Below are 27,242 nucleotides of genomic sequence, written 5' to 3'. Positions count from 1 at the left end.
TTGTTAGGGTGTAATAAAGTTAAACTTTTATTGCAAACCAGACATGGTCACATAAATCTTCAAACAATTTTACAATTTACAGTACATTGAACATGAATTGTTACGTATACATATTTGAGCATACCTTTTGTCGTTTTTTGTTCAATAATATACATTAAAACTAGTACACATGACTCCAAATATACAAACAAACTTAAATACCGTCAAACTGCATTACAGCAATATTAAAATGGAATGTTCAGTTTCGATGTGGTCAGCCCATTAAATGACCGTCAGGTGAATGGAAGACTATATGTGGGGGGAAGGGGGGGACTCTTTCTCACTTTCACCTAGCAGCTGTGCTCTCTCTCTCTCTCTCTCTCTCTCTCTCTCTCTCTCTCTCTCACCAGTATTGTTTTATGTGCAAACGAAGATATGAAACACTCTTCAAGTTCTCTACGTCTCGCGTTAATGCTCAAACAGGCGCGTTAATTCGGGAAACGAAATAAAAGACGCGAGCTCTGATGGAGAGGCAAAAAAAAAAACCTCAAATAAAAGGCACGTTTGAGAGAATAAATAAAGCATCCCCCGTTGTAACATTCAGCTTCAACGACTCCCTTTTCAACCACACGGAAGGTAAATGAGAAGAAACTAAAGCACTGCATAAATGTCGTCCCCAAGCGCGTTATTCAAGCTCAACGAGTAGCCCCCCCTGGGTGGTCGGACAGTAATTCAAAAGGAGGGGTGGGGGGGGATGTTTCGCTACATAGATGAAGATGGAAATCCTTGTCGAGGCTGGTCCAGTAGAGTCCGGCCTTCTGGAGGTGGACGTTAGTGTGTGTGCTTGTCAGTTGGGGTTTGAGGGTTCTTTAAGCTGCCTGAGCTGTGTGCAAAGGACCTCCACTATCGGGGGAAATTGAACGCTGCGCTTTTGTGTCTGTCGTGGAAAGTACGAAGAATTTGTGCATCGGCAAATCAGGGTACGATGAAGGATTTACAATCCCGATGAGTCAACGAATCAAGGCAGGCTTCCTCTCGTAGCAAGTCTTCTTTTCAAGAGTTGGAGAGACTATGGCAAGTACACATGTTGAGATTCGTTGCAGATACAGACGTGTTGCAGGGTTTTGGTTTCGGGGGAATATCCATCACACCCCGTGGAAAAAAATGTAAGGTGGGGGGTCAAGATGCAGAGTCCACGGACACGCCACAGTTCATGTCCTGTAAGTCTGAATGGGTGCCCCATTCTGTGCCTGTGTTTAAATCCTATAGGTAGGAGTCCATGGACGGGGCGTAGGAGAAGCCCACGAAGGCCTCCGCCGCCTCTTTGATGCTGGCTGTGACGAGCGCGCTGTCAGGGGAGCAGCCGATGGAGCTGGGAACCGGCTCGTCTGTGAACTCCGGATCAAAGTGCCGCAGGTCGTTGGGTCCCGTCTGGCAGGGAGGAAGGAGGGGAGGGTTAGTGAGACCGCCAAATACCATTCATTGGAAATATAGATGTTCCATGCTCTTGATCTCGTCATGAAAATGTCAATACGGAGGACTAAGACATGAGCACGCCTCGCTACTATTATAGAAAATCATAAATCTGTATTAAAAAGGAACGTACCACATTGGGGTTGAAGGGAGGGGTGATCTTTTTGGCATTGAGCTCATCCCAGTTGATGGGGGAGAAGAAAATGTGGTTCTTGATTTCAGTCTGTGAAGAGACACAAATTCAAAATAATTAAACAACGTCCTTGAACGCACACATCGGGGGGAAAACATGCATACGTACAGATTCACACATGACAATGAAACAACTACACTTACAAAGTCATCGGTGCATCCCAGCCTCTTGGTCCGGTCCTTCTGCAGCAGGCCCTCCAGCAGGTGTCTGGCGGCGTTGGAAATGTTGGGCTTCAGCTGCAGCGGCTTGTTCAGGATGTTGTCGTACATCTCCGCCGTGTTGCGACTGTAGAACGGAGGCTGGGGAGGAAAACGAACCGATCAGCACCATGGCAACAAGAAAGCAAGGATATCCACACACTTTAGCATGAAATCAAGGTGAATGTGAATGTTACTCACCAGGCCATAGAGCATCTCGTAGAGAACAGCTCCTAAACACCACCAGTCTACCGTCCTGTCATACGGCTGCTTGTGTAGCACCTCGGGAGCTAAATACTGGAGGTAGAAGGAGACACGGGAGAAGCGGTGAGCTACGCTGCTTAACATCACATAAATATACTTTAAGTACTGTATCTATTGTTCTCCTTACCTCTGGCGTACCGCAGAAGGTCGACGTGGTCCCGTTGGGTTCAATGTTCTCCTTGCAGAGGCCGAAGTCTGTGAGGATGATGTGTCCCTGCGAGTCCAGCAGGATGTTCTCCGGCTTCAGGTCTCTGTAGACGATGTTGAGGGAGTGGAGGTAGCCAAGCGCGCTGGCGATCTCCGCCGCGTAGAACCTGGCCCTGGGCTCCAGGAAGCAGCGTTCTCTCTGCAGGTGGTAGAACAACTGGAAGACAATACAAAAAAAAAGAAGTTGTTTTTAGTAACAAGATCCAGTCTTGATGATCTGATAGACTATCTGCGCTGCAGGGATAGGAAGTTAGAAGAGCGAAACCATAAAAAAAAAATAGACAGACAGAGAGGAAACCGGATGGGAGGAAATAAAGAGGCAGGAAGGCTTAAAAAGTTTGACAAGGCGAAGACAGATGAAACCAGAGGCAAAGGTGGAGCGAGAGAGGGGGGGTGGGGGGAGAAAAGAGAAAGAGGATAAGTAGAGCAAATGGGTCCCGTTTCCCGATGAGCCCCATATTTAATCAGCGCTGTCTCTGCTAGTCCAACAATCGCAGGAAATTAGCTCGATTAGACACACAGTGAGTCTGAATGGCGCTGCTAATTTTGGCTCTCCTGCTATTACAACCCCCCCCCCCCCCCCCCCCTTATACAATTTCCTGAGAAGTGTTTCCTTAACAGAAAGAAAAGAGGTGCAGCTTCTACTCTACTTCTCATGACAGGATATCCACTCTGTCTGTCTGTGATTCGGCTTCATATTTATCTCCGATTCTGGCACTTTATTATCATTCCTTTTTTCCGGCGGCAGCTCAGCGGTCGACTCACCTCTCCACCGTTGATGTAGTCCAAGATGAAGTAGAGTTTGTCCGCTGTTTGGAAAGAGTAGTGCAGGCCGACCAGGAACGGGTGCTTGACATTCTTCAGCAGCACATTCCTCTCCGACATAATGTGTTTCTCCTGAGGAACACAAAGAGCGTCGAAGGTTAGAGCGGCTGACGAGGAGACACCTTTTCGCTGTACGTGGGGGTCGGCGTGCACGTTTACCTCCTTCTTCTTCAGGATGGCTTTCTTCTGTAAGACTTTGACTGCGTAAAATTGGTCATCGGTGCGGTGGCGCGCGAGCAGGACCTTCCCGAAGCTCCCCTTGCCGATCACCTTGAGGAAGTGGAAGTCGCTGGGTTTGGCCGAGGGGTTCAAGGACGGGCCGAGGTTGATCTGTTGTGACGGACTGGGCTGCGAGAGGAGGAGAAGACGGAGGAAGTTAGAGCCAGATGTAAACAGAGGACGCGCGGTGAAATGCAAACAGAGGAAGAAGCGCACAATCGGCCTGTTTAATGCAAATATACTCACAGGAGGCGACGGGTTCACGTTCATGAGCTCAGCTTCCTGAGGAGGACTCAAGTTCAGAATAGACTGAACTTCGGGACTGAAAAAACAAAGAGTTCAGAGTTGAGAAATCAGCTGATTCGGGAGTCACATTTAGTGACAAAGCGTCTCCAGAGGACAGATCATTGGCGCTGTGTTTCCCAACGGCTTGTCCTCCAGTGAACGCGGAACAATAACATGAGTCAGATGGTACTCACTGCTTGCAGGCGTAGGAGTTTGTGGCGAGCCTCTGAATGAAGTCGTTCAGTCCCATCCTCCTCTGTTTCATAAAAGCTGCAAACACAAGAGACAGAAGGGGGGAAATCATGTTTAGGTTTAAATAAATAAAATAAAGATGTCCATCAATGTGGTGAAGAATCAGCTGTAAATCCTTATGATTCCATACCGGTGATTAACGAAACTAGTCCTTTGGATTTTGAGTAAGTCAGGAGCGACTTTTCCGATTCCTTTTTGATCGTCATGATGTGTTCAGGTGAATGGCAGCTGTGCCTCTGCCTCAAAGCTAAAATACAACTATCAGGCCCCTTTGGCTCTTGCTTTATAAGAGGCAGCGAGGGAGGGAGGAGCTGCCCCACACGCAACCACAACCCCCTGGTGGGCGGGATCCTCCGCAAACATGTATTTAAGCCTAATGGTTGAGCCAATCAGAGGCCGTTGCGCTCCTAGCGCGTCATAGCCGCACCTCAAGATGTGCTTGCGTCAAAATAAATAGGGGAAAAAAAGTCCTGACCGACTGAAAGGCTTCTAATATTTGCACATATGTTTATGCAATACCATAACTTTGTTTAACATCCCCATGTGTCACACAAGTTTTCACCAAAACACCGATGTTTCAAAGTCTGCAAACATGCAAAAGTAAAACCTGTAGGTTAATGACATCCAGATGTGTCGCACCCCCCCCCCCCCCCCCCCCCCCCCCCCCCCCCCCCCACCCCCTCTGTCTGACCCATTCCCCCCGAGATCGCGACCTTGTCCTGTACAAATAAACGGATTGCCCAGCCTCTTAACTGGGCCTATCGGCTTCACCGTTTGGCTGCTTCTCCGTTTAAACGGCCGGGAGTGACGCAGGTTCCCCATTGGTGTACAAAAGCCGAGAGGGAGAGCCTGAGCCGAGGGGGGGGCCCGATGCCAAGAAGAGAGAGAGAGAGAAAAAAACCTCGCTGCTAGTGGAAAAGTACAGAGTGAAAAACTTCTCTCAAATGACCAGATCAGTGTGTTTCAACCTGCCTCTCAGCGAGCAGCCAAAAGAAAACCATTCATTGTGGCGATCAGAAGGAAATGTGGTGGAAAGCTGCCACTTGTGTTTGCGCTGGCACACAGAAGAGCAGACGGGCTCTGCTCGGCATGGTTATGTAATGGACCCGGTTCAGGTTTTTATCAGCAAGCCCGAGTACAATGGAAGTATGTAAGACGGTATCACATATGGAGGCCAAACCCATTTTACAAGGATACTGATATTGCGTAAAAAAAAAAAAAAAAAAAAAAAAACTAATCTTAATCCATCGCTGCACAGTTTACGTAACAACGTATAGAGGAGGAGGGGAAGCAATGCTAAGTAACTTTACCTCACAATACAACCATTTATAAAGTACTGCGTAAAAACAACCCAAACCCGTGTAATTACACACTTACTGGATTTCTTAATTACCTGGAAGAAGAAGAAGAAGAAAAAAAAAAACACCAGCTTCAGTTTCCATTGAACACAAACACACCTTTCAGATCCGAATGGGGTTTCATTCCACCGCCTGCAGCGTCAAGGGGCTCGACAACAAGTTGCGCAAAAACAAACAAACAAGGTTTATCTGACACTTTTAATGGATCCCCCCTTCCTCAAATCAGCAAAGGATTTCCATAGATAACCAGAAAAACCAGGTCATTGAATTACGGGGTGGATGGAGACCCCCCCTTCTCCTCAAACACAGAAAGTAGGTTAGGGAGCTTTATCTTTACACTTGAAGGAATCTATAAATATCACAATAAGTAGAAATACACACTCTATTGCCCCACAGTGTCTACAGGAGAATGGCTATTATGGGAATATCATGCAGATTCTTTTTTTTTTTCGGATGGAGAAACCCATCGCTGTTGGTTTTAAAATAAATATCCAGCCTACTTACACGTCAAAGCGGTCGTTTTGTCTTTCATAGGGACGCTTTAATTTCCGAATCAATCGACGAGAGGGGCTTTAGGTTCCTCGGCAGGCAGGTAATCGAACTACACCACATTCCTCCTCTTGGAGATTATTCATCGTGAAGATTTTGTTCCCCCCCTTTCCTCTCAGGGCGGAGACGTCCCGCCTCTTTTTCCTTCCCCTCTCTACACTTTGGCGTTTCATGCATGGCTCAATGAGTTTTCCTCGGGGCGGGGCGGCGGGGGGGCGTGCTGCCTTCAAATGCTCCTCACAAGCTCCACACTTTCGAGTTCAAAACGTTGGAAATACAGAATTCACTTTAATTATGAATGCAAAATGAACAAAACAGCATTTGATACGTTAATGACTATCTATACCTGCAGAGGAGTGGTTAGAAGTGAAATCACGCCAATACAAGGAAGCAGGTTGCTGTAAATATTACCAATCTGCATGTTTATGACATAACAAATATGGATTGTAATTGTGATGATTGTGAACCACATCATCAGTTAGTCTGCATTCCATAAGAAACTACTCATTAGAAACCTTTCGACATCGCATCAAGGCGACATCATGACTCATCGTAAAAAAAAAATGAAATTCAAACATTTGCTTTGCATTAATTTCCCGTAGAAGGCAGGTTTTTTTTCCGCCACTTCTTCCTGCTAGCTGATCCTAAAAAGGTAACTGAGATCTGTTTTTACTTCAAGTCAAAGTTCGGAAGCTGCCAACAAGTCGAGGCGATATTGATGCAACGCTCTCCCAAACTATTTTGTGCATGCGTGTACAAGCAGGGTGTTTTCTCAGGATAATGTATAGCATCTGGTTGTGACTGAGAGTGTAGAGAAATAGAGAGACTAATGTATGTCATAGAGATGTAAGGACATCGGTGGTAAAGCCTTGACGATATGGACAGGAGGACGCAGTGAAGAAAATGTGGATAAATCAGAGAGACACAGAGAGAGAGAGAGAGAAAGTGTGTGTTCTTTTGCTCCTGAGCCCCCCAGTGTGCAAGTTTGACTCAGCAGTTTTGCAAAATAGCATCAACTTTCTACTGCTGTCGCTGTTTCTCCTTTAACTCGGGTCAAATCTATTATTAATCTGTCCCCCAAAGCCACCTGATGCACGCACACACACACACACACACACACACACACACATACAAAACAGATAGAGCGAGTAAGAGAGAGAGAGAGAAAGGTCACATCAGGTGGTTCCTAAATCCCCTCAAGGTGTCCAACCTGCCTCTCCCTCCCTGCACCAACAAGAACATGGCTCTGTTTGTATCCGAAAAAAGATATTCCTCCTTGAGACGGCACAGCTCGCCTCCCTCCAGCAGCCATTTCATCTGCAGCATCTCACGGCCGAACGCTGCAGTCGGACACGAACCGACCGTTCTCGCATCAGCACCCGAAAGCACCGCGTGCCGGCACATTGCATATTGGTTTTCTCATACAGTTAGAAAGGCGTTGACCTTGAAAGGACCCTGGGTTTAAACAGGGAGCAGTAACTCTTAACCAACGCAATGAGAAGTAAATATGATCACCATGAAGAAGATGTTACCTCTGCCGGGATGTGAGCACTGCTGCCGTGTCTGCTTCCGTGGTCATAGTCCAGAGTTTAATGAAATGAGAGAGAGGGGTGTTGAGAAAGAGAGAGAGAGAGAGAGAGAGAGAGAGAGAGAGAGAGAGAGAGAGAGAGAGAGAGAGAGAGAGAGAGAGAGAGAGAGCAATACTAACAATAGTCCACTCAGTGTTTTTCCTATCTGGCCTTCTCTCCGTCCTAGATTTGTAGGCTGCTTGGGCCCTGAACAAGAGGAGGCTCCACAATATTCAAGCTGTGTGCTCTTTTCTCTGTCTGTGTGTGTCTGTGTGAGTGAGTGTGTGTGTGTGTGTGTGGTGTGTGTGTGTGTGTGCGCGAGACACTAGCGCGTTATGTAACCCACTAGTGCCAAAGCCGCTGGTGCCAACGCCAGCACAGACTCGCTCTCACACACACACACACACACACACACACACACACACACACACACACACACACACACACACTTAAGGGGCCATTTCATGAAAGGACAGGAAGAGGTTGGCCGCGCTGCCGGCGGGGTTGAGGTGATATTACAAGCTGCAGTACAAACACGCTCCCTCGGCCCACCCAGCCACAGTTTACCCACACATACGCAACGAGCTGCACATGCCCATATCCACGATTGTCTCCCGGCGGATGACGTCCAGCGATTAAATCCTTTCATCTTTCTTTCATCCTCCCATCCCTCCGTCTGGTAACGGCCGCTGTGTCGGGGATGACGAGGCGGTTTGTGGCTACAGTCGTTCTGGCGTTGAATGAAAATGAGTCTCAGTGGTGAGGAACCAAATGACACCATTACATAAAGTCCTCAGCTATTCAGAGAGGACAGCTAGGCCTTTATGTTGTGTTTGGCTAGGCTGTGTGTGTGTGTGTGTGTGTGTGTGTGTGTGTGCGTGTGGTAACACTTTACTTTTTTAGAACCCGGAGTTTTATAATAATTTCTTATAATTAAATATATTCATCTAACTGTCAATTGTTTGGAGCGTTTCTGGAATTAATCATGTGATGTCATTTGATACTCATATAGGTAATAAGGAGACAGTATTCAATGGGTACACTACCAATTATGAAATACCAATTAATTACCAGCATAACCTATACAGTAATTTATTGAAAATAATTGATCAAGGAATGTTATAATGAAAGATATATTTTAAGGAAACCCAAAAGCTGATTTTCTTCTTTCAAGGTCAATGTTGCATAAGTTATCTGGAAATCCTGATTTTTTTTAAAGTACTGCTCCTTGAAGAAACTCTTGGGTTTTAAATGCTAAAAGTTGGAAAGTGTTTTTTGGGGGGAATTTTATGTCTCTTTTATAGCGACAGCAGAGAGATGACAGGAAATTAGGGCGTAAACGCTGGTGGATGACGTGCAACAAATGTTCAGCAGGATGTAAAGTGGAAATCTTGCAAAAAGCAAAAAAACATTTTTGCAAAGAGCGGGTATTTTGGTTGATCCACATATTTTTGTTGTGGCCCATATGGGTGAGGATTTTGGCTTTTGGATTAAGGCTAGAATTAGGTTGAGGTTGCGACGGTCAAAGGGAGCAGGGATTATGTCATTGGCTGCCTTGGCTCTCAATACAGTACCAACACCCAAGTACTGCAAATCCTCTGGGTGTAATGGCAACAAACTTGTTCGGACAAACTTCTCCAAACTGTCTGATTTGGGAGGTATCACAAACAGCATTATTTAGCGGGTTTGTGTTTCCGAATGGGTGTGTGTCTCTGCACGGAGGGCAGGTTGACACAGGTGAGCGATACGTCATGGACGTTGGAAGAAAAGAGTAAACAACAAGCTTCAGTGTTATGATATGATTGTGTTCACTGAGAACATAAGCGTTGCGTTCGAGGACTCAGGCTTTGTAATCACCACTTACATCCACTAAATGTGTCGGCATCTCAGGAAGAAGAGCACTATACAGTCAGTCAGCGCGTAAACGCTGATTAACTGCTCTTTGGCGAGTTGATGAACATGCAAACGTGTTTTAATGAGGTTTTCCTCAGCATATGCTCCTCGACGTTAAAAAACATTAGTGAGGGAACAGTTTGCCGTTTGTTCCTCAGACTCGACTCCCTGTAATTATTATTATTGGCACCATCCCTGGCACTCCATCATTGCTTTCTACTGCTTCCTCTTCACACACATCACTGTAAATGACTCACATGTGACTTTTTTTTTTTTTTTTGTGCTCCAGAAGCCACTAATTGCTGAGCTTGGAACGACAGGGTGTAGCAGCATCACGGCCGAGGCCACAGGAACAGCTTGTCACCGGCTCGGCTAATTGCTCGGATGTCTTTCCATGCGCCGAATAAAAAAAACCTCCCATAATTAACAGCAGACCACTCCCAAGGGAGAACATGTTCATCAGAATATGGGTGTCATGCGTGTTGGTGTTTAGAGTCACGTTTCTTTTTCGGAGAATGTTCAAGCAGGCGTCCAACGTTGTTATTGCTGGAGCACGGAGTGACAAGCAGCGACTTCACTTCTGTACTTAAGCACTTGAAGTACTTAAGTACTTGTACTTTGAGCATTTCCATTCCACACTCCTGGACACGTTATTCATCTTTAATTACCAGTTATTACTTTATACATAAAGCTATCATGACCTTATAAAATATGATGCACTATTAAATATTAAACTAGCCAATAGAAAATGAGCTACTACTTGAGCAACTGCAATAATAAAATGCTACTTTCACATCAGTCAGAAATAATAATCCAATGATATCGTTTGTAATCATAATACACCCTATATTCTGAATTATGAGTACATCATTTTGTTAGTTTAAATATCTTTGGAAGTATGCTTCTATATGCTTTTACTCAATTCAAAGTATTTCTATTCCTCACAGCTCTAAACATGAGGACGGCTGAGCCGGCCGCTTGCAGGTGACAATGCTAACAGTGAAAACAATGGCAGCAGTGCTGAGAGAGCTCAGCGAAGGTTCTTCTTTACATAGAAAACTGTGGTTTGATGCTATATTTATGCTCTGAATATCAAATCTAACACCTTTAAGGGACATTTTCAATGCAGCTTGAATGTTATATTGCAGTATTGTTACTTTTACATTGAGAACTTTTCCTGTTTCAGTGACGCCCATGATATCCAAGAGTGGAAATGAATGGTCGATGTATCCATGGTTTAAAGATGCACAGCATTTTTTAATCCAAAATGAAAGGAAAGTTTAAAGCTCCAAAAAATATGGGACACAACAAATGTCATGGTGAGCTCCAATAAAGTGCACGCACTCACGAGAAGAGCTCATGCAAAGGCAAAGGTCGCGATGAAACGGATAGGCTGACACACGTGTACTTTGGTTCGGACTATGATTTGTGGCTCGGTGGAAAATTAAAGACCACGCTCCCCGTGGCTATAAACTGATGCCGAACTCTCACCCGGTGACCAACACATATTGCTGCCAAAGTTGAAGGGCTAACGATGCGGTAAAGGTAACCGTGTCATGATGACCAGCGCTCAGTATTGTGTTTGTAACCACTGTTTTGCTCCGAAAGCCCGTTTGCACAAAACAACAAGACAGTAATCTTGGTTTATGGACAACAGTTATTATGGTGGGGAGCTTAGAGGCTGGATGAGAGAGCCAAGTGGTGAGGTAAGGTGGTGAGTGTGTGTGTGTGTGTGTGTGTGTGTGTGTGTGTGTGTGTGTGTGTGTGTGTGTGTGTGTGTGTGTGTGTGTGTGTGTGTGTGTGTGTGTGTGTGTGTGTGTGTAGGCTGAATCAGTTTTGCCCCCACAGCCATCAGGGCTTGACAGAAGGGTAACAATAAACAAGAACAAAAATGAAGATTATATTTAGGAATGATGGCGAAAATAAACAAAACTGCAGATAATAAAAAGACACTGATGGCGGAGGGGGAGAGAGAGAGAGAGAGAGAGAGAGAGAGAGAGAGAGAGAGAGAGAGAGAGAGAGAGAGAGAGAGACAGAGAGATATCAGAGGAGACCGATGGGAAAGAAGGAAAGACGGAAGGAAGTGGGAGAATACAAAACAACGGGTTTAGTCGCAGGGCCTTACCGTTGTCGCCAGGGCAACAGTAGCTGTCTGGGTCTGACTCATTGTGGTAGTACAGGTCCATCGCCTGGGGAGAAATACGGCATTACTTCAAAAATACTTTTATGACAAAAACATGCACATAAACGAAGTAAAAGATGTTCTCATTCTACAATTCTAGATTCTCAAAGTAATGCTCGTTGATTAATAACTGACCTGACATATTAGGCAATGCTCTACTGTTGTTGTTGTGTACAACCCTGCAAATCCGGTTTTGGAAATATTGTTGTTTGAATTCAGTTGGATGGATAAAAGGCGTTCGAACACCTCGTGGCAACTGTAAAGCCCTGAGGCTTGTTATGTCCTCATTCAAAAAGTTTTGTTTTTTTAAATGTAAAATAAATAAATAGGTCAGTGGTTCTCAACCTTGGGATTGAGATCCAAAAAAGACGCTTAACAATTAAGATAACAGCACAAAAAATACATCTCTTTGCTCCACTAAATTTCGTATAATTTCATTTTTTTATTCTTATCTTCTCGTTTCTGACCCAGACTTGCTCGTGCCCCACTTTCAGTCGGTTCCCCCACGCAACACGTTTTAATGAGGCTGGGTTTCCAGGGTGGCATTAAATCACCCGAGTCCTGTGTCGGAGAAACGCTCGCTCTAACAACATGACGACACAGCCATTGTGCTTTCACAGGACTGAGCGTCGGGATGAAAACAAGATGAACTGCTTTTTTCATCCCGCATCACACGCTAGGCTAAGTTCACCATGCAACATATCTATAGAGTCCCAAATGCATCCCTTTATCTCTGGCTCTCTATCAAAGACAACACGAGGGGGACGCGTCTCCTCTTGGAGCTGAAAACAACTCGTAGATAAAGGGCCTCCGACCAGACGCCGTGTTTTGCAAGATGCCACGAGACATAAAGACTCCACACTTGCTTTAATCTTAAACTTTTCAGCTTTTTTAAAATATAAAATCTTCTGAAAAGTAACCAGTAACTAACATTTGTATATTGTTGCTGTCCACGACTGCATATCGACTGGTGTTGACCTTTGACCTACTCCATTTGATAATAAAATCCAATAAAAACACATTTTTTCCTTTTCGCGTGCATTAACTGTATAACTGTTAGCTATCTGTGGAGCAGCAGCGTTTACAGGATTCGTGATGTCGCAGTCACTCATCGACTAAATACACTCCTAACCCAGTTTGCTCTTCCACGTTGCAGGTCTGCAAACTTATCGCAGCTCTCAGTATTCTCCCATGGGTGCTTTTTTCAGACAAGCTGAGGCATGTTTGTGTGCGTGTGCATGAGTTGTTTCATCCTCAACACTTTTGTTTGTTCATCCGGAGGTGAAGCTGTCAACAGTCTGCCTGTCGCGCTGATCATTTCATCTCCATATAAGTCTCAATATAGCTGACAGGAGCCTCGTCTATCCATCTTTTCCCCTCTTTCACACACATCATGCTGCTCGCCGTCCATATTCCCCTCACACCGCCGATACATCTCTGTTAGACTGTTGAAATCTCTCTGCGGTCGACAGTCACTTTACCATGCATGCTCCTTTCTCCTTGAGTTTGACTCTTTCCCTCTTTTTTCCTCTGGGTTGATTATTGACTCGGAATAGAGATCTGATGGAGTGGTATCTGAAGTGATGGTGAGGGCTTAACGATCTTGTATGATTGGACTGTAATCCATAAGATATGTATATAAACTTAACAGTAAAAGGAAATAAATAGTTTATTTCCTTGTAGCACAGTTAGCACTGTTAGCCGCAAGCTGCCAGCTCAGCCATCGCCATGTTGAGATAGATTGGCTCTGAATTAGTTACTTCAAACTGAATTCTTGTTATTCTCCAAGCTGTTTTCATAATTTTGTTAACTCCCAGTAGTTGTTATAATAAAGTATAATCAACCATCTGAGAAAATGTTAACAATTTTTTTCATTGCCAGTATCTAAGACTGGGAATTTCCTTAAATCCCCCATCAATGATGAGAAACTCCCCGTGCTTTATGATCCACTGATGAATATAATAAAATGTGTTTGCTCAGTGTGATTTAATTAGCTGTCGGCTAGCTGACCTGTGTGCGTTGCCGCGGCTGCCAGGTGTCCTCCAGGGTGTAGCTGATGTAGGGCCCGCTGCAGACGGAGCACTCCAGCATGACGGGGCTCGCCAGGCGGGGCGAGGCGTGGATCCCCCAGGACTGACAGCCGCCCAGGTGGACTTCCGACTCCGCTTCCTTCTGCTTGCCTGTACCATCGGCGTGATGCCGCGCCAGCATCTTCCACTTCCTGACCTGCGAGGGAAGATAAGGGAAGGTGTGTTTGCTGTTCAAAATCAACTCCATTGTTTGAAAATCAGCTACTAAACGACCACATCAGCACCTTCACTTCACGAGTAAAAATATCTGAGGGTGACATTTGCATTTCACAAGTTAGTCTCAGCTTTGGGAGTAATCTCCTCCCGTGGCAGCTGCACGCTAACACACTTTCCATCACAAACACCTCTTGTCAATCATTTGAAATGCAACTCCGACTGAATACATATCATGTGCATAAACCCCCAAAAATACCCTTCAAGCACACATACACAGGAGAGAGAAGGTTGGAGGGCTTAAGATACACGAGTCCGTGGCAGCAGAAGGTCAAGGTACACATAGTTCTTGAGGAAACGGAATTGCAAACTGTAGGTGGATGTGTTATTGACCCAGAACGGCTGTTATATAAGGAGTGTGTCCTTGGCACACAGATTGAATAGGCTCAGTGACTGCAGCCATTTCAAATGAGTCTTATCGAGGCCATTATCAGCGGCTGCTGCTGCTCTGCTGGCCTCTACGTTACCACAAACCCGGCATGGGGAAATGCGCGTGAGAGAGGTTTAGTGAGCGTGTGTGTATCAGAGTCCAAAATATGCAACTCGACAAAAAAACTTTTCCCAGCGTTGCTCCCTCGACTATAATTGCAGCTCAGCGCTGGAAGGACAGAACGGACCTCAACAATTACTGAGGGTGTCGAACACAATATGATACTATTCTGTCATAAGGCTGTGTGTGTGTGTGTGTGTGTGTGTGTGTGTGTGTGTGTGTGTGTGTGTGTGTGTGTATAAGGACTATCTCTATCTGTGTCCATGTGAAATCCAAATGTTACATATTGAGACGGTACCATTTTAGTGAAGGGAATTTTATTCAAACAATACATCTTGCTATTATCATTTCTATTAAAGGAATAGTTACACTTGGAGTTACAAGAAAATATTCATTCCACTTTTAAAAGTTCACTGTTAAAGATAAAGCTGCAGTTATTTTAGCTTAGCTTAGCACAAAGACTGGAAAGGTGCGGGAAGAAGCTAGCCTGGTTCTGTGGGACCCGGTCCTGCCAGCCACTCTAAAACTCAGAAATGTATCATTTTACATCGTGTTTATTTAATCCATACCAAACATGTCAAATGACACAACTTCTTGGCTCAGAGCAGTTGCCAGGCAACCAGTGGAGACTCATGAAAGTTAATACACCCAGTCAAGAAATACACAAAACAGAAAATTTGTCATTTTGTCACTATAAAATGTATTTTTAATTGCGTTTCTCGCTAAACGTTTAATGACTTATTCTTTCACATCTTGCATACTAATTCATATATTCCTTTAGCTCAAATACATGTGTACGCGTGTGTGAAGTACATACGCATATATTTACATATTTATTGCCAAGGACAGTCATAAAGCTTCTCTACGGCGACATATCATATATGCATGGACCCATAAACTGCTCTTTATGAGAGTGAACTGTAGATGTTTATCATGCAAATTATCCTTTATTGTATGGCCTCTTGCTGAACCTCGTTCAAGAGAGAGTGGCATGCATTTCTTAAGTGTGTAAGGAAATATGTGCACAGGAAGTATAACACACACACACATTTATGCATGTCATCTCCAGACTCCTCTTCCTCCTAACCCCCTGCCCTTTGACCTGGTTTTGTGCTGTGAAGGCATCAGTGGCCCCGCGGTTAAGGAGGTTTCATAGAGCCTGTACATTAAGATCTCTCCTCTCACCTCATAAACGCAGGATTTAAATATAGTCCAGGGGAATTCTCCCACTAGAGCCAGGATGTACACATCAGACACAAAGTCCCATAAATCAAGAAATAAAAAACATTACACAACACTTCACCGGACACCAGAGCCCTCCTCCTCCTCCTCGTCTTCCTCCTCCTCCTCCTCCTTGCTAACCTCTTTAACTGCCCTTTGTCTGTGTTCTGTACACATCATCTTTGAGAAACAACAGTGCCTCAGTCATTGACATTTACAAAGTTATGTAAAGACCTTAAGATTTACCCTTTACACTCTTACAGCAGATCTAACCATAAACAGTACTGTATGATAAAGCTGCGGCGTTATCGTGACCCTTCTTGCTCACGAGTACACCGTGAATGCACATAACGATAAACATATGCATTATGCATCAGGAAAGGTTCTGCATAAAGTCCCAAAACAACAGAATCACTCCAGAGTGAGATCCAGTAGCCCTTCAGGAAGAATTGCTTTAATTAAGCTTATGTCCTTGTTTTTAGTAGAAACGTGGTATTATTAACTAGAGTGTTGGGTTTGGAAGAATGGGCATCTAAGAGGCAGTGAGGGTCTCAACCAATAGGGACAGATAGTCTGGACAGGCCTTCGCTGATTTAGATTGTTTTTTTCCAACATGACTTTTGTGAGATCCCCACCCTTTTACAAGTGCACTAGCCCTTTTATATGCTATTTTACAGTCAGTCAGACAATTAACAGAAAAAAGATGTACAGTAGTCACAAACAGACCAGCAGTGACTGAAAGACATTTATTAGGATATTTGCAGAACCAACCAATCTGACATTAGCCTAATACGCGTCTCTAAATTGGTATTTACCGCTGCTGTATTGCATTCTCAGGCACTTTTAGTATAGTTGCCCTACCCTGCTTATCCTTGCAGCTCCCCTCGCTGCGTTACTCCACCTCTAACAAGCTGTGTGACATCCCCCATATGTCTGAGCATCAAAGGGTAATGAAACGAGGGGAAGGCGAGGGGGCGCCGGTGTGTGGGGGGGGGGGGGGGGGGGGAGTATCGTAAAGTAGGAGAAGGGGATGAGGTGCGAGCGGGGATATGGCAACAAAGAGAAATATGTTTGAGAGACAAAAAGATAAACAGAGAGGCTGAGAGCGTGAGATATCCTCACATAAGCCCTGTCAGAGATAAAAACTTGCTCATTAACACCAAGGTCGCTGCTTTCTTTCGTCTCGCATTCTTTTCCCGGATTTTCTGGTTACTATCGCAAAAAAAAAGCAGAAAAGATTTGAAATACTCTTCAGAGAAAGGAGAGGGAGAGTCAACCTGAAAAACCAGGGTGAGTATCTGAGAAAATGAGACAGGAGGACGGAGAGAACTGTAATGTTGTTGCCAAGGGTTAAGTGTGGTATTTCAAGATATTGACCCTAAGCTGCTCAGCGGCCATTTTCTTCCTATGGGGTCATATTCTGTCTCCTTTCATAAATCCTGAGGAGTGCTGAGGTCAGCGCTGCCTGCCTGGTAAACACTTATAGGCCGATTCATGGGAATTCACTGTTTCTCTGCAGTTTTTTCATGTCAATTAAAAAAAGCTGCCATCTCTCTGGACTTCCTTAATCTCCCATATTTCTCTCTCTCTCTCTCTTTCATTTCTATAAACCGTAAGAGAGGAATTATCTACGCGGCACTGAGCCTATTTGCTCGCTGCTATAATGAGATTTGTTTAGTCCTCCGCTGTTTTCACGTTAAGGCTCACCTGCTGTCTCACTGAGATTGTCAAACATTTATCCAACATGGATAACAAAAAAAATATAGGATTTTGTAGCATGCAAAAAAACACTTGTTTTGCATCTTTTTCATTGGATTTTGTTTGCGAGTCTTAAGGATTTAGCACAACAAATCCAGAATGAGCCCAGAGACCAACAGGTCTGAGCCTACAGCACAACAAACTGCAATATGTCGTAACAAACTACAATAGCTTGTTGTGCACCGGCTTTACCATGAGTAGGCATATTGTCCATGTGGAAGCAGATCAGGTCACCTCTCGGCTTAGTCATCGATTGAGAGCCATACAAAAAAAAAAACAACCCTCAATGCACTAAGCAGTTTCAATAGAGCTGAGTGTGTGAACGCGAGAGGAAAAAACAAAAACAGTTGCACTGCATAGTCAGGGTGCTGCTGAGCCTCCGTGGCGCAGCAGTTTCTTGGCATTAGCGTGTGGAACATCGAGATGGAAGATGGGATTACCCGGGTTCTCAGGGTAGATTAGAACAACAGTGTAATGCCCAAGTTCCCCCACAATGAGATGTCATGGGGGAGAGAGGGGCCAAGGGGGGGAGGGGAAGGGGGAGCAGCATTGATGCCAGCGGATATGGGGGGATTAAACCACAGGTGGTGGTTTTATATGCTCTTTTGAGTCTTGTCTACGTCATAGTTCAGTTCAGTCAGTTAGCATACCTCGCTATCGGCTGCCCTACTGATTAAGTACTGGAACCCTGAAAATATTATCAAAAATAAAGCTGTGTTACACTCAGTCATGCCGATGTATAAATCTCTCTCTACGTAGGCAGGATGAGGTTGTTATCTGTATCAAACCAGACACAGATAGGTCAGGATGGATATTCCTTTTCCAGCCCCGGCTTGTTATAAATGTTGGGTAAAAACATAACAGCTAATTCACAGATCCCCGTGTGTCACGACGGATCCAGGAAACCGCAGCCAAGCAACGAAGTGGCTTCTTTTATTTCTTTGTCTCTTTTTCTGTGTGCGTTGGCAGATCATCCCCCTATCCACGCTGCAGTAGCGACAGGAATAAACGCATTGTGCCATTTGAGGTGTATCCACTGTAAGCGAAGAAGAAGAGATCATGCAAGAAATCCGAGTTTATTACCACCGACCACATTCTTCCGCTGCCAGAGCGCTTGGCTTCGGAACAAAAGAACAGCGAAGGATTAGCCGTTTCCCCCGTCGCTAAGTGTATGCTAGACAGGGCAGCTTAGAGCTGCTTTCCAGAGCCTCGGAGAATGTCCTCACTTAAATGCTGCATGCCTTAAATATGTTCAAACCAGTGGAGAGAAAAACATGAGTCATGACAACGCGGAGGCCAATGGATGATGGCAGGAAGAGAATCATGGTTGTTAAGGATAGAGGGTAAGTCGACAACCGGCTCACTCCGTCAGGTAATGCCAGGAGGAGAAGAAGGAGCTGGAAGTGTGCCAAACTGATACAGACTGGCTTTGAGCCAAACTGGCACCTCACCAGATTCATTACTAAGCACAGAGTGGTAAAAAAGACTCGGGAGGTGGGGGAAGGGGTTCTGACTTGTGGCTTTAACGAGGAGAAAAGGAAGTTTTGAGTCAATTAACAGAACTATTTAAAAGAGCACAAACAGAAGTTTGGAATGGGAGGCATTTCTCTCTGGTATTGGTATACGCAGAACAAGCCAAACCACTTGGAAAGGGTTGTTTTTGTTGTTGCTCCCAGTACTCTCTGTGTACCTCTGTGGCTCAAATATAATTGGACCTTGTGGGTTGTTCCTCTTAATTCCTTTTTAAACCCAAAACAAGCTAAAAACGGTTCGACGGTTATGCAATCCATCGTTAATGCGGCTAAAGCTGGAATTCCACTGAGGTGTTAGGTCACCTATTTGGCATCTGAGGAATTGAGGGCCACAAAGGTCACCAAGTTGTCCAACACAACAGCCCTGCAACAACAGGTTTGCTGAGACGGCAGTATTTTTGGTTTCACAATACTGGAAGTTTCTAATAGTTGACCTACATTTTTTTTTTTTTCAACTCAGCCACCAATCAAGATTTTCCACTCAGAGCTTATAGTTTCTATTTTAACAGCTGCTGCAGATGGCTGGGATCCAGAGTTCACGTCCTCGCCGCCAGGAAAAGGTCGCCGGTTAAGTGGTGCGAACTTGGAATAGGACACACAAGTCATTAACCATTAGCTCCGCTGAGACGTCATCTACCGCCCCTCAAAATGCAGAAAGCAAACCACTTCACTTATAAAACTACGTCAAGAGACAAAGTCTGGGGTTCAAAGTCTGACGAAAACGTGCTCTCACATCAGAAAACCTCGTGGATCAAAAACGATATGCAGGACAAAGGTGTGAGCTTCTAAAATCGACTGACTTTGAATGAAATCAGTCCTCCATCAATTGCCTCCTCCTGGTCTCAGGCTTTCTCTCTCTCTCTCTCTCTCTCTCTCTGACAGGATGCATTAGCATTCGCGCTGCAGAGCTTAGCCTACAGGGCCTTGTCACCGCGAGGGACAAGAAGAGAGGTGGATTTGTCACGAGGTCGTCTCCTTCTGTTTTGTCACAGCGAGGATCGAACTTCCGCATGAGAAACACGCGCTTCAAATGTCGCCGCTCGTCTGAGCCGAGTGGTTTCTTACGTAACCGCGAGGACAAAGGCAAATGAAGCTTTTTAGAGCCGGCCGACCAACAAAACATTCACAAGATGAGCTTATCTCACCAACAAACGGGGGGATCTAGAAGTACATGTGCCGTTTTTTCCACCACCGCATTCAGCAGCGATCTAATCTAGTTGACAACATCTCACAGGCTGCATGGGAGGAGATCAAAATCTCACTTCTTCTAGGTCGTTTCTCTCATCTCCTTGCACTTCCTTCCTTCCTCCGTCAGGTCTTTTCTGGATAAAGTTGCTGTTTAAACCATGACAAGCACACTGACTGATTAACAACGCGATCACATGGTTCATGGCAATAAGGAAATGGAAATAATGCCGTAAGCAACTTTGGTAATAACTTTGAACTCATGTAACACATGGGAGAAAAGCTAGATTTTGCTGTCATATTTTGCATATATTGTTTTGTGTGTTGATTTAAAATGTAACTAGAGCTCCTGTAGGACTACTGACACGTGAGATAACATGTCAGGACAACCAGCCGTCAGCAGAAGTTCATGTTCTTTTCCATTTTTTGATTAAGTCTTCATCAAGAACAGTCCAGGTTTGATGAAAGAGATTAGAGAAAAGGCTGCGGTTGCATTCGCTTTGTGTGTGTGTGTGTGTGTGTGTGTGTGTGTGTGTGTGTGTGTGTGTGTGTGTGTGTGTGTGTGTGTGTGTGTGTGTGCACACATACATGGGACAGTACAGGACGTCCTTATCAGGAGGATTTATATGCTTTTGATTCCTGCTCATGCTCAGGCAGCGGGGCAGATGCTCTGACCTCATCCTCTATCTTCCAATAAAACTGTCCTCTCAGCTCCTCTCATCTCTCTCTATATATATATCACGGCCGTTTCCTGTGTTTATGTGTCTCCTCTCAGCTCCAACAACCCCCCGGACCGTAATCATCACTGTTCACCATTTTTTTTAATGTTAGCCATCTTTCCTCCTTCTCACAGTAAACCTCCGTTCCTCTCGTGTTCTATGCAGTAATAAACCATCGGTTAATAAACGCAGGCACCATAAATGTAGTCATGATTTGATAATAAGATCAAAGCCATAAAGTTGCTCTATATTTAGCTTTTTGATAAAACAGCAGGGCGGTCAAGGCTATGCAAGAGCGCTGGGGTCAAGGCTAAGCTACATGCATTTTTAAATGGTGCTGATGCTCCGGGATTAGAAAAGCTGCTGTGATGGATTTTCAATGAGGAGGAGGAGGAGGGCAATCCATCAGGGAAGCCTTTTTGGAGAGAGAACAACGCAGGTGAAGGTCTTTATAATAATCAAAATATTTGTGATTTATTTACTCTCCTTTCTTTTCTTTTGTCTCTAAAGGGATAGCAAAACTTAAATTTCAGTTCAGGTGCAGCTCATCCGCTAAAAAATAACAGCATTCTGTGGCTAAGTACGGATTAACAAATTCAAAAGCGTCTGCTCGCAGTGTAATGCAGAAAAGCTCAGTATTCAATAACACAGGGAACATAAGTTCTTAAATTTACAAGAGCATGAAAAGCAAAGAATAATGATCATCCTCAGAGCTTCCCTCCCTACCGTCGGTAGGGAGCTTCCCTCCCTACCGTCTCTGCACACTTGAGGAGTACGGGCCTCAATGACACCGTCTGTCAGCGTCTTATTCATCTCCTCCTCCTCTAAAAGGTGACAGCAGCCTCTCAGCGCCATCCCCCCACTTTGTGGAGACTCAGTCTGTGACACGCGTTCGACAGCGGCTGATACGGTTCACTTTGATGGGGGGCTGACAAATTTGCAGAGATTTTGCGATTGAGTCGAGGACGTGGGTGGCCTCCTTCTTTTTTATTTTTTTAAGGAAGTGTCACTCGAGGGCCGGAGATGTGAAGTGTTTGGACTCAGTGTGCCGAGACATGGTGTATGGTGTCGTCATGGAGTATTTGTCAACGGCAGGAAGGGGAGTTAGGTCCATATTTAGGTGGTGTACTTCACTTCAAACTGTACGCTGTAAGTTTCCAGTTTACATGCGGTTAATCATTGATTGAGTCTTGGATCGCCCAACCAAAATCTGAGAAGCTGCTATAGGTCAGTGTGTGTTAAATGGTTTAACACACACTGAGAACTATGACTCACCACGGAGCCCCCCTCCTCTTTAACCCCCCCTCCCACTTCACCGCAACACCCATTAATTCTCCGCCGCAGCAGGTTACCTCCGGTGAGAAATAAGTGACAGATCTATCGGCTGTGAGGGCGAGAGGTGGAATTGATGGAGAGGTGGGGTGAGATGGATGTGACTGGATCGGGGGGGCAAAACGAAGCGAGACGTGGAGAGAGGATGGAGTGATGGGGGAACAACACGGTCCTGTGTGATATTCTTACATGACTCAACGTTGGTTCTCGCCGCACACGAGTACACAGTGTGGCTTTGTCGCGCTGGGACAGTGATGACTCATTCTCTCCTGTTGCCCATGGGACTGGAGAAACACACACACACACACACACACACACACACACACACACACACACACAAGCAGGGAACCAATACGATGATTGATAGGAAAAGGGAAGGCTATTATGATTGCATTTGCAAGGACAACCTGGACACCTGAACTAACTAATTAGAATGAATGTTTTTTTTATTGAATCTTTAGTTCCTGCAGATGATATGCCTCCTGCTCTAATACCGGAACCACCAGCCTCTACGACAGCAAGGTTTTTTGTTTTTGCAAAAAAAAAACGCCCCAGTCTTCTTCCGTGTTTGTGTTACATAACTCATGGTGGAGTCCTGCTCGTAGCTCATTTGCTTCTTTGACTACTTTTAATACACGCTAAAGGGCAAACAGAGGGGGAGCTCTGTAGAAAGAGTGTGGCCAGACGTGGAGATTCATGGTGGGAGGGGGGTTGGACTTTGTCGCTGTATGGCAAGCCTTATGTTATAGCTTGCATTGCCCCTATTCACCCTTCATTCAGTCGTTAGGTTTCCCTTGTGAGTTTCTTTCAATGGAGAAAAAACATCGGACACCTTCTTATTCCAACGCTAAGTATAGAAAGCTTGAGTGCATTTCTGTGGAATAAAATAATCTGGTTTTATTTGGTTTATATGGTTCATACCCTGGGGAAGATACATCTGACAGAGTAGATTAACTGGATAGAAAAAGAACACAACTATATGTTTTTCCCCAGACTGCCTGTAATATTATCTTTTCATGTTTACACTTGTAGATTATTGAGTGAGTAGACCTTGCTTTGTTTTAGGGATCACTTGTTTTTTGACCTGTTGAACCTTGAGTGACGTCTTTGAATGCGTGTGTGTGTGTGTGTGTGTGTGTGTGTGTGTGTGTGTGTGTGTGTGTGTGTGTGTGTGTGTGTGTGTGTGTGTGTGTGTGTGTGTGTGTGTGTGTGTGTGTCTGTTGAGGAGTTTAATACTGCAGTTGATTGTGTGTCACAGGATACATTGACTTAATGACTAACTACTGACGCTAACGCATTTACATGCATCTCTCTCTGTCTCTGTCTCTGTCTCTGTCTCTGTCTCTCTCTCTCTCTCAGTTGTCTTACCTTGCAGCCCTTGCTCTTGTCATGGCCGCTGGTTTGCCCCCTGGCAGGGCACGGCGAGCAGGGCTCCTGGTAGTACTGTCCGCCCTGCAGGCCGCCGTAGTGGCAGCAGCCGTACGGCGAGGGGAAGTGCGAGTACCACAGCTCGTCAGCCAGCGGACACTTGGGACACGGGTAATGGAGGCTTTTCCCTTGAGCTTTCTCCACGCTCACCTTGGGGTTCCTCATCCATCTCCGTACCTGCACGGGAAAGAAGCCTTCGGGTCAAAAGCAGTTTGAGAAAATTCCAACTGTAACATTAAGGGAGTGCAGAAATGATTTAGAAATGCACAACTAATACGCAGCTAAATATAGAAAAAAATATGTATATTTATATATTATAATTATTTTTTAACCATCGTTGTGGCGCCCATACCCACTTTTTATGCCATTGCGTGCCACTTACATGTTTGCATAAGCAGCCTTATGCTAAAAACAATGAGTGCGACATTGTGTTCATGAGCATGTTGGTGCATGCAAAGCTCATCGCAAACACACACACACATCTCTTCTGCAGTGACTAAGACTTCCCAGAAAAGCACTGGCACGAACTGCAAATGCAGTGTGTGTGTGTGTGTGTGTGTGTGTGTGTGTGTGTGTGTGTGTGTGTGTGTTTAGGGGAGAGAAACACTGGGGGAGACGTGATGAAAGTGGAGAGAGAAAAAAGGGGGCACATGCTAGACAGAAGGAGAGCAACAGGGAAGCAACAGCTACATTTTCATGAGAAGCCTTATGAATTTTCATCCTGCTGCGTGGATCGAACATTTAGCAAACACACACCACAGGGGCAGTGGCCAACGGAGGCCAGACACACACACACACACACACACACACACATGCCTGAGTCGAAGGATAGCCAGACAGCACGTCAGGGCATGTCGAGGCTTAAGGAAAAACACTCAAGCAGGTCAACACGAAAAACAAGCCAGCCGCTGGAGGACTAGCGCGCCGATCTGATGACACACTCCTCAAATAATACGACTAGTGTCTTCACACAACACGAACATGGGATTGATGGTACATCCAATTAGAGGACGCTTTCTTTTTGTTATTTGCCATGACAGTCGAACTGAGAAAACGCTTTTGGCATCACCCCGCGGTTCACACGGCGCGCTGTCATCCCTCCAGTTTAACGTGTCACTCCGAGCTGAGAATGACGGGAGGTGGGACCTGAAGCTTAAACACAGTAATCCCAGCAGTGACGAGCTATGCATCGTCTTCTCGGTGAGTTGGTTTGACGCCGTGTCTCGAAAAGCTGCCGACTCAGCTGCTGATGATATTTTGATGCAACTTCGGGGAAATGTTGCATTTCATTTCTTTCCCATATTGCACAAACGGAATGTCTAATCAACACTTGATATATAGTCACTGTTTTTCTGTATCTCCTTCCATGGTTTCCCTTACTCGTGTGTGTGAAAGTGCTCGCTCTGGAATGTTCTTCCCGTGTTGTAATCAGGCTCGTATAGACAGAACGGCAGCACACATTCATTCTGATGTGGAGCTGATGATGCATGTTGTTTTTGGTCGCGAGGATTGCGAAAGGAAAAGCAGTTTTATCGAGAAAAATGCAAAAGAAAGTCAAGAACAGATAAAGATTTGTCATAGAAAGATAGATGGATCCCCAGGCTCTTAATTACGGATTCATATTTTTTTTTAAATATATCATTTTAAATCCCATGGGAGACTCATCGCAGCAGAATGTGCCTGTGGGAGTGTGTTTGTGTTTGCGAGTGGGTGTTAACACAACACAATCTGCTCATATTAACCGGCCGAGCCATCAGGGATCCACAACCATAGTGTACGCCATCTGAGAAGAACACACGCTTTGGAAAACCCTAGAACACAATCAGACGAGTATCTAAATATATCAAAGCAACCGAAAACTAAAGGCTACCTATCATTGTTAATCATTGCCAAATACCCTGGATTATATTCTCTCCCTAAGGCTGAACATTTGGTAAATTCAACATAATAACCTGCAATAACTTTGTCATCTGATTTATCCTATTACACTCTTTGGGTAATAGAAAACATATTCCCAAAGCAATACAGTAGTTATTGAATAAATGTGTCAACCCACATCCCCTCCACAAGCTGGAAGTAATGTTAGCCAGTTCCTTCCCATCATGCCCTGCAGTCATATTGCTCAATGTTTTCTTTTGATCGGATGGAAATCCGGCAGTCGGTGATTCAGATCGGAGGGAGCAGAAGTGGAGCCGTTTGTCAAGCTTGGCGTGTTTTCAGTGAATGAAACAAACGTTAATGGAGGTTCTGATGGAGTTCACCAGTCCAACCACTCTGATCACGTCAACCAGTTTGGCAGGAAATCAGAAGAGCTATGACATCATTTCCAGCATCAATTCATTGGGAATCCATATGTAGGCCTATCGCCTCTCTTTTGGAACTTGACTTTCATCGACTCTGATTTATTTTATTTTTTATTTTTATATATTTACAGATAAGCATTAGCATGGAGTGCAATGATGACGTTACTACCATTAATAATGATAATTTCTTTGAAAAGTCAGAAACAGTGACTTTTTTTGCACTTTTACTAAACTATCCAAATAATGAATCAATTCTCAATCAAGTTGCTGATTACTTTTCTGTTTATCTATTAATTTTTCTTAGCTCTACATCATTTTTTTCTTATCTGCATGCCATCCAAGCAAAGGAGTAACTACTATTGTCTGATGCTGCATACTTCAAAAAGGGTGAGCAAGTAGTAAATAATGGCTTTATTGATGTTAATAACCAAGTTATTAATCTTTGTGCAGCAATAAGAATACCTTAAAGTGCCTGATTGGGGAAAAATCCTCTTCTGGCATACTTCACTTTTTGCTTTTAGCTCGTTCTTGATGTCTCATTTATAAGCAAACAACCCTTGACCCTTTATTAATGACTTACCAACATTTATAACTGCAGCCTTGGTGGCTCGTTAGAACGTGAGTCAGTCATTAATAAGGGTTTAGTTGAGTTTCTCACTTTAAAAAGAAGCCGTCTGGCCTGCAAAACGATGGACAACTGCAGTAAAATTGTGTCTAAATAGTGTAGCAAAAGTGGAAGTCAACACACACAATCAAACACAATCACGCCAACCCAGAAAACCAATGAACTAATGCAAACCGTTAGCATTACACAGGGGGTGAGCCGTGTGAAGCACTGCAGCACGATGCAGGATGTGCTGATAGATCCCAAACTGGAGGACCTCTCCAGATCAGTGATGTCATGTTTTCTACACAACAGACACTTGTGGGTTCTGTAATGCAACAGTGCTTTGGAGCCACACACACACACACACACACACACACACACACACACACACACACACACACACACACACACACACATACAGAGTGGGCACAAGTACGCAAGGAGTCCAATCTAGCGTTTGATTAGCATGGCTTAGCTTTTCACAATGACATCATCTCTGACACACACACACACACACACACACACACACACACACACACACACACACACACACACACACACACACACACACACACACACACAAATAGAGAGAGGGAACTCTTGCTGTGACATCTCCTCTGTCAGCCAACATACCTCTCACTCTGGTTGTGTTGTTGCATGAGCATACACACACATGCTTATATGCATCCATCCCAAAATGTGTGTGTGTGTGTGTGTGTGTGGATGTGTGTGTGTGTGTGTGTGTCACCCTAACTCACCTTTCTCTTGACAAACTGGAAAGCGGAGCACTTCTTAAAGGAAAACGCAGTCTTCTCTCCTCCTCCTCCTCCTCCTCCTCCACCTCCTCCTCCTACTCCCCCGCCTCCTCCTCCTCCTCTTCCTCCTCCCCCGTTCACCAGCTTCATGGCCGACACCGGCAC

General features: G+C 44.8%; 1 protein-coding gene across 3 annotated transcripts; it reads right to left on the bottom strand.

The window, feature by feature from the left end:
- sgk1 (serum/glucocorticoid regulated kinase 1) lies at positions 1 to 27,242 on the bottom strand. 3 transcript variants are annotated; one of them, XM_084030815.1, is made up of 13 exons: positions 27,081 to 27,242; positions 23,353 to 23,589; positions 13,455 to 13,670; positions 11,388 to 11,451; positions 3,837 to 3,912; positions 3,604 to 3,679; positions 3,298 to 3,486; positions 3,079 to 3,210; positions 2,234 to 2,470; positions 2,044 to 2,139; positions 1,789 to 1,944; positions 1,586 to 1,675; positions 1 to 1,410 (listed from the first exon to the last, which is right to left on the bottom strand). In XM_084030815.1, exons 1-13 carry the CDS (start codon positions 27,225 to 27,227, stop codon positions 1,243 to 1,245), a joined length of 1,884 nt encoding a protein of 627 aa, XP_083886941.1. In that variant the 5' UTR covers positions 27,228 to 27,242; the 3' UTR covers positions 1 to 1,242. The 3 variants fall into 3 exon arrangements, with proteins under 3 accessions (XP_083886941.1, XP_083886943.1, XP_083886942.1); XM_084030817.1 differs by lacking the exons at positions 11,388 to 11,451; positions 13,455 to 13,670; positions 23,353 to 23,589; positions 27,081 to 27,242 and adding an exon at positions 5,757 to 5,907; XM_084030816.1 differs by lacking the exons at positions 11,388 to 11,451; positions 13,455 to 13,670; positions 23,353 to 23,589; positions 27,081 to 27,242 and adding an exon at positions 4,025 to 4,173.

The sequence above is a fragment of the Eutrigla gurnardus genome (genome assembly GCF_963514095.1).
Source record: "Eutrigla gurnardus genome assembly, chromosome: 16".
In the NCBI taxonomy this organism is placed as follows: Eukaryota; Metazoa; Chordata; class Actinopteri; order Perciformes; family Triglidae; genus Eutrigla; species Eutrigla gurnardus.
This window is presented reverse-complemented; position numbering and strand designations above follow the sequence as displayed.

Excerpts from the sequence above, each read along its gene's own strand:
- sgk1 (XM_084030815.1), bottom strand. The coding sequence starts at position 27,227 with ATGAAGCTGGTGAACGGGGGAGGAGGAAGAGGAGGAGGAGGAGGCGGG. Across the intron at positions 2,471-3,078 it reads ACTACATCAACGGTGGAGAG|TTGTTCTACCACCTGCAGAG; the intron begins GTGAGTCGACCG and ends ATTGTCTTCCAG. Across the intron at positions 1,945-2,043 it reads ACGAGATGCTCTATGGCCTG|CCTCCGTTCTACAGTCGCAA; the intron begins GTGAGTAACATT and ends TTTCCTCCCCAG.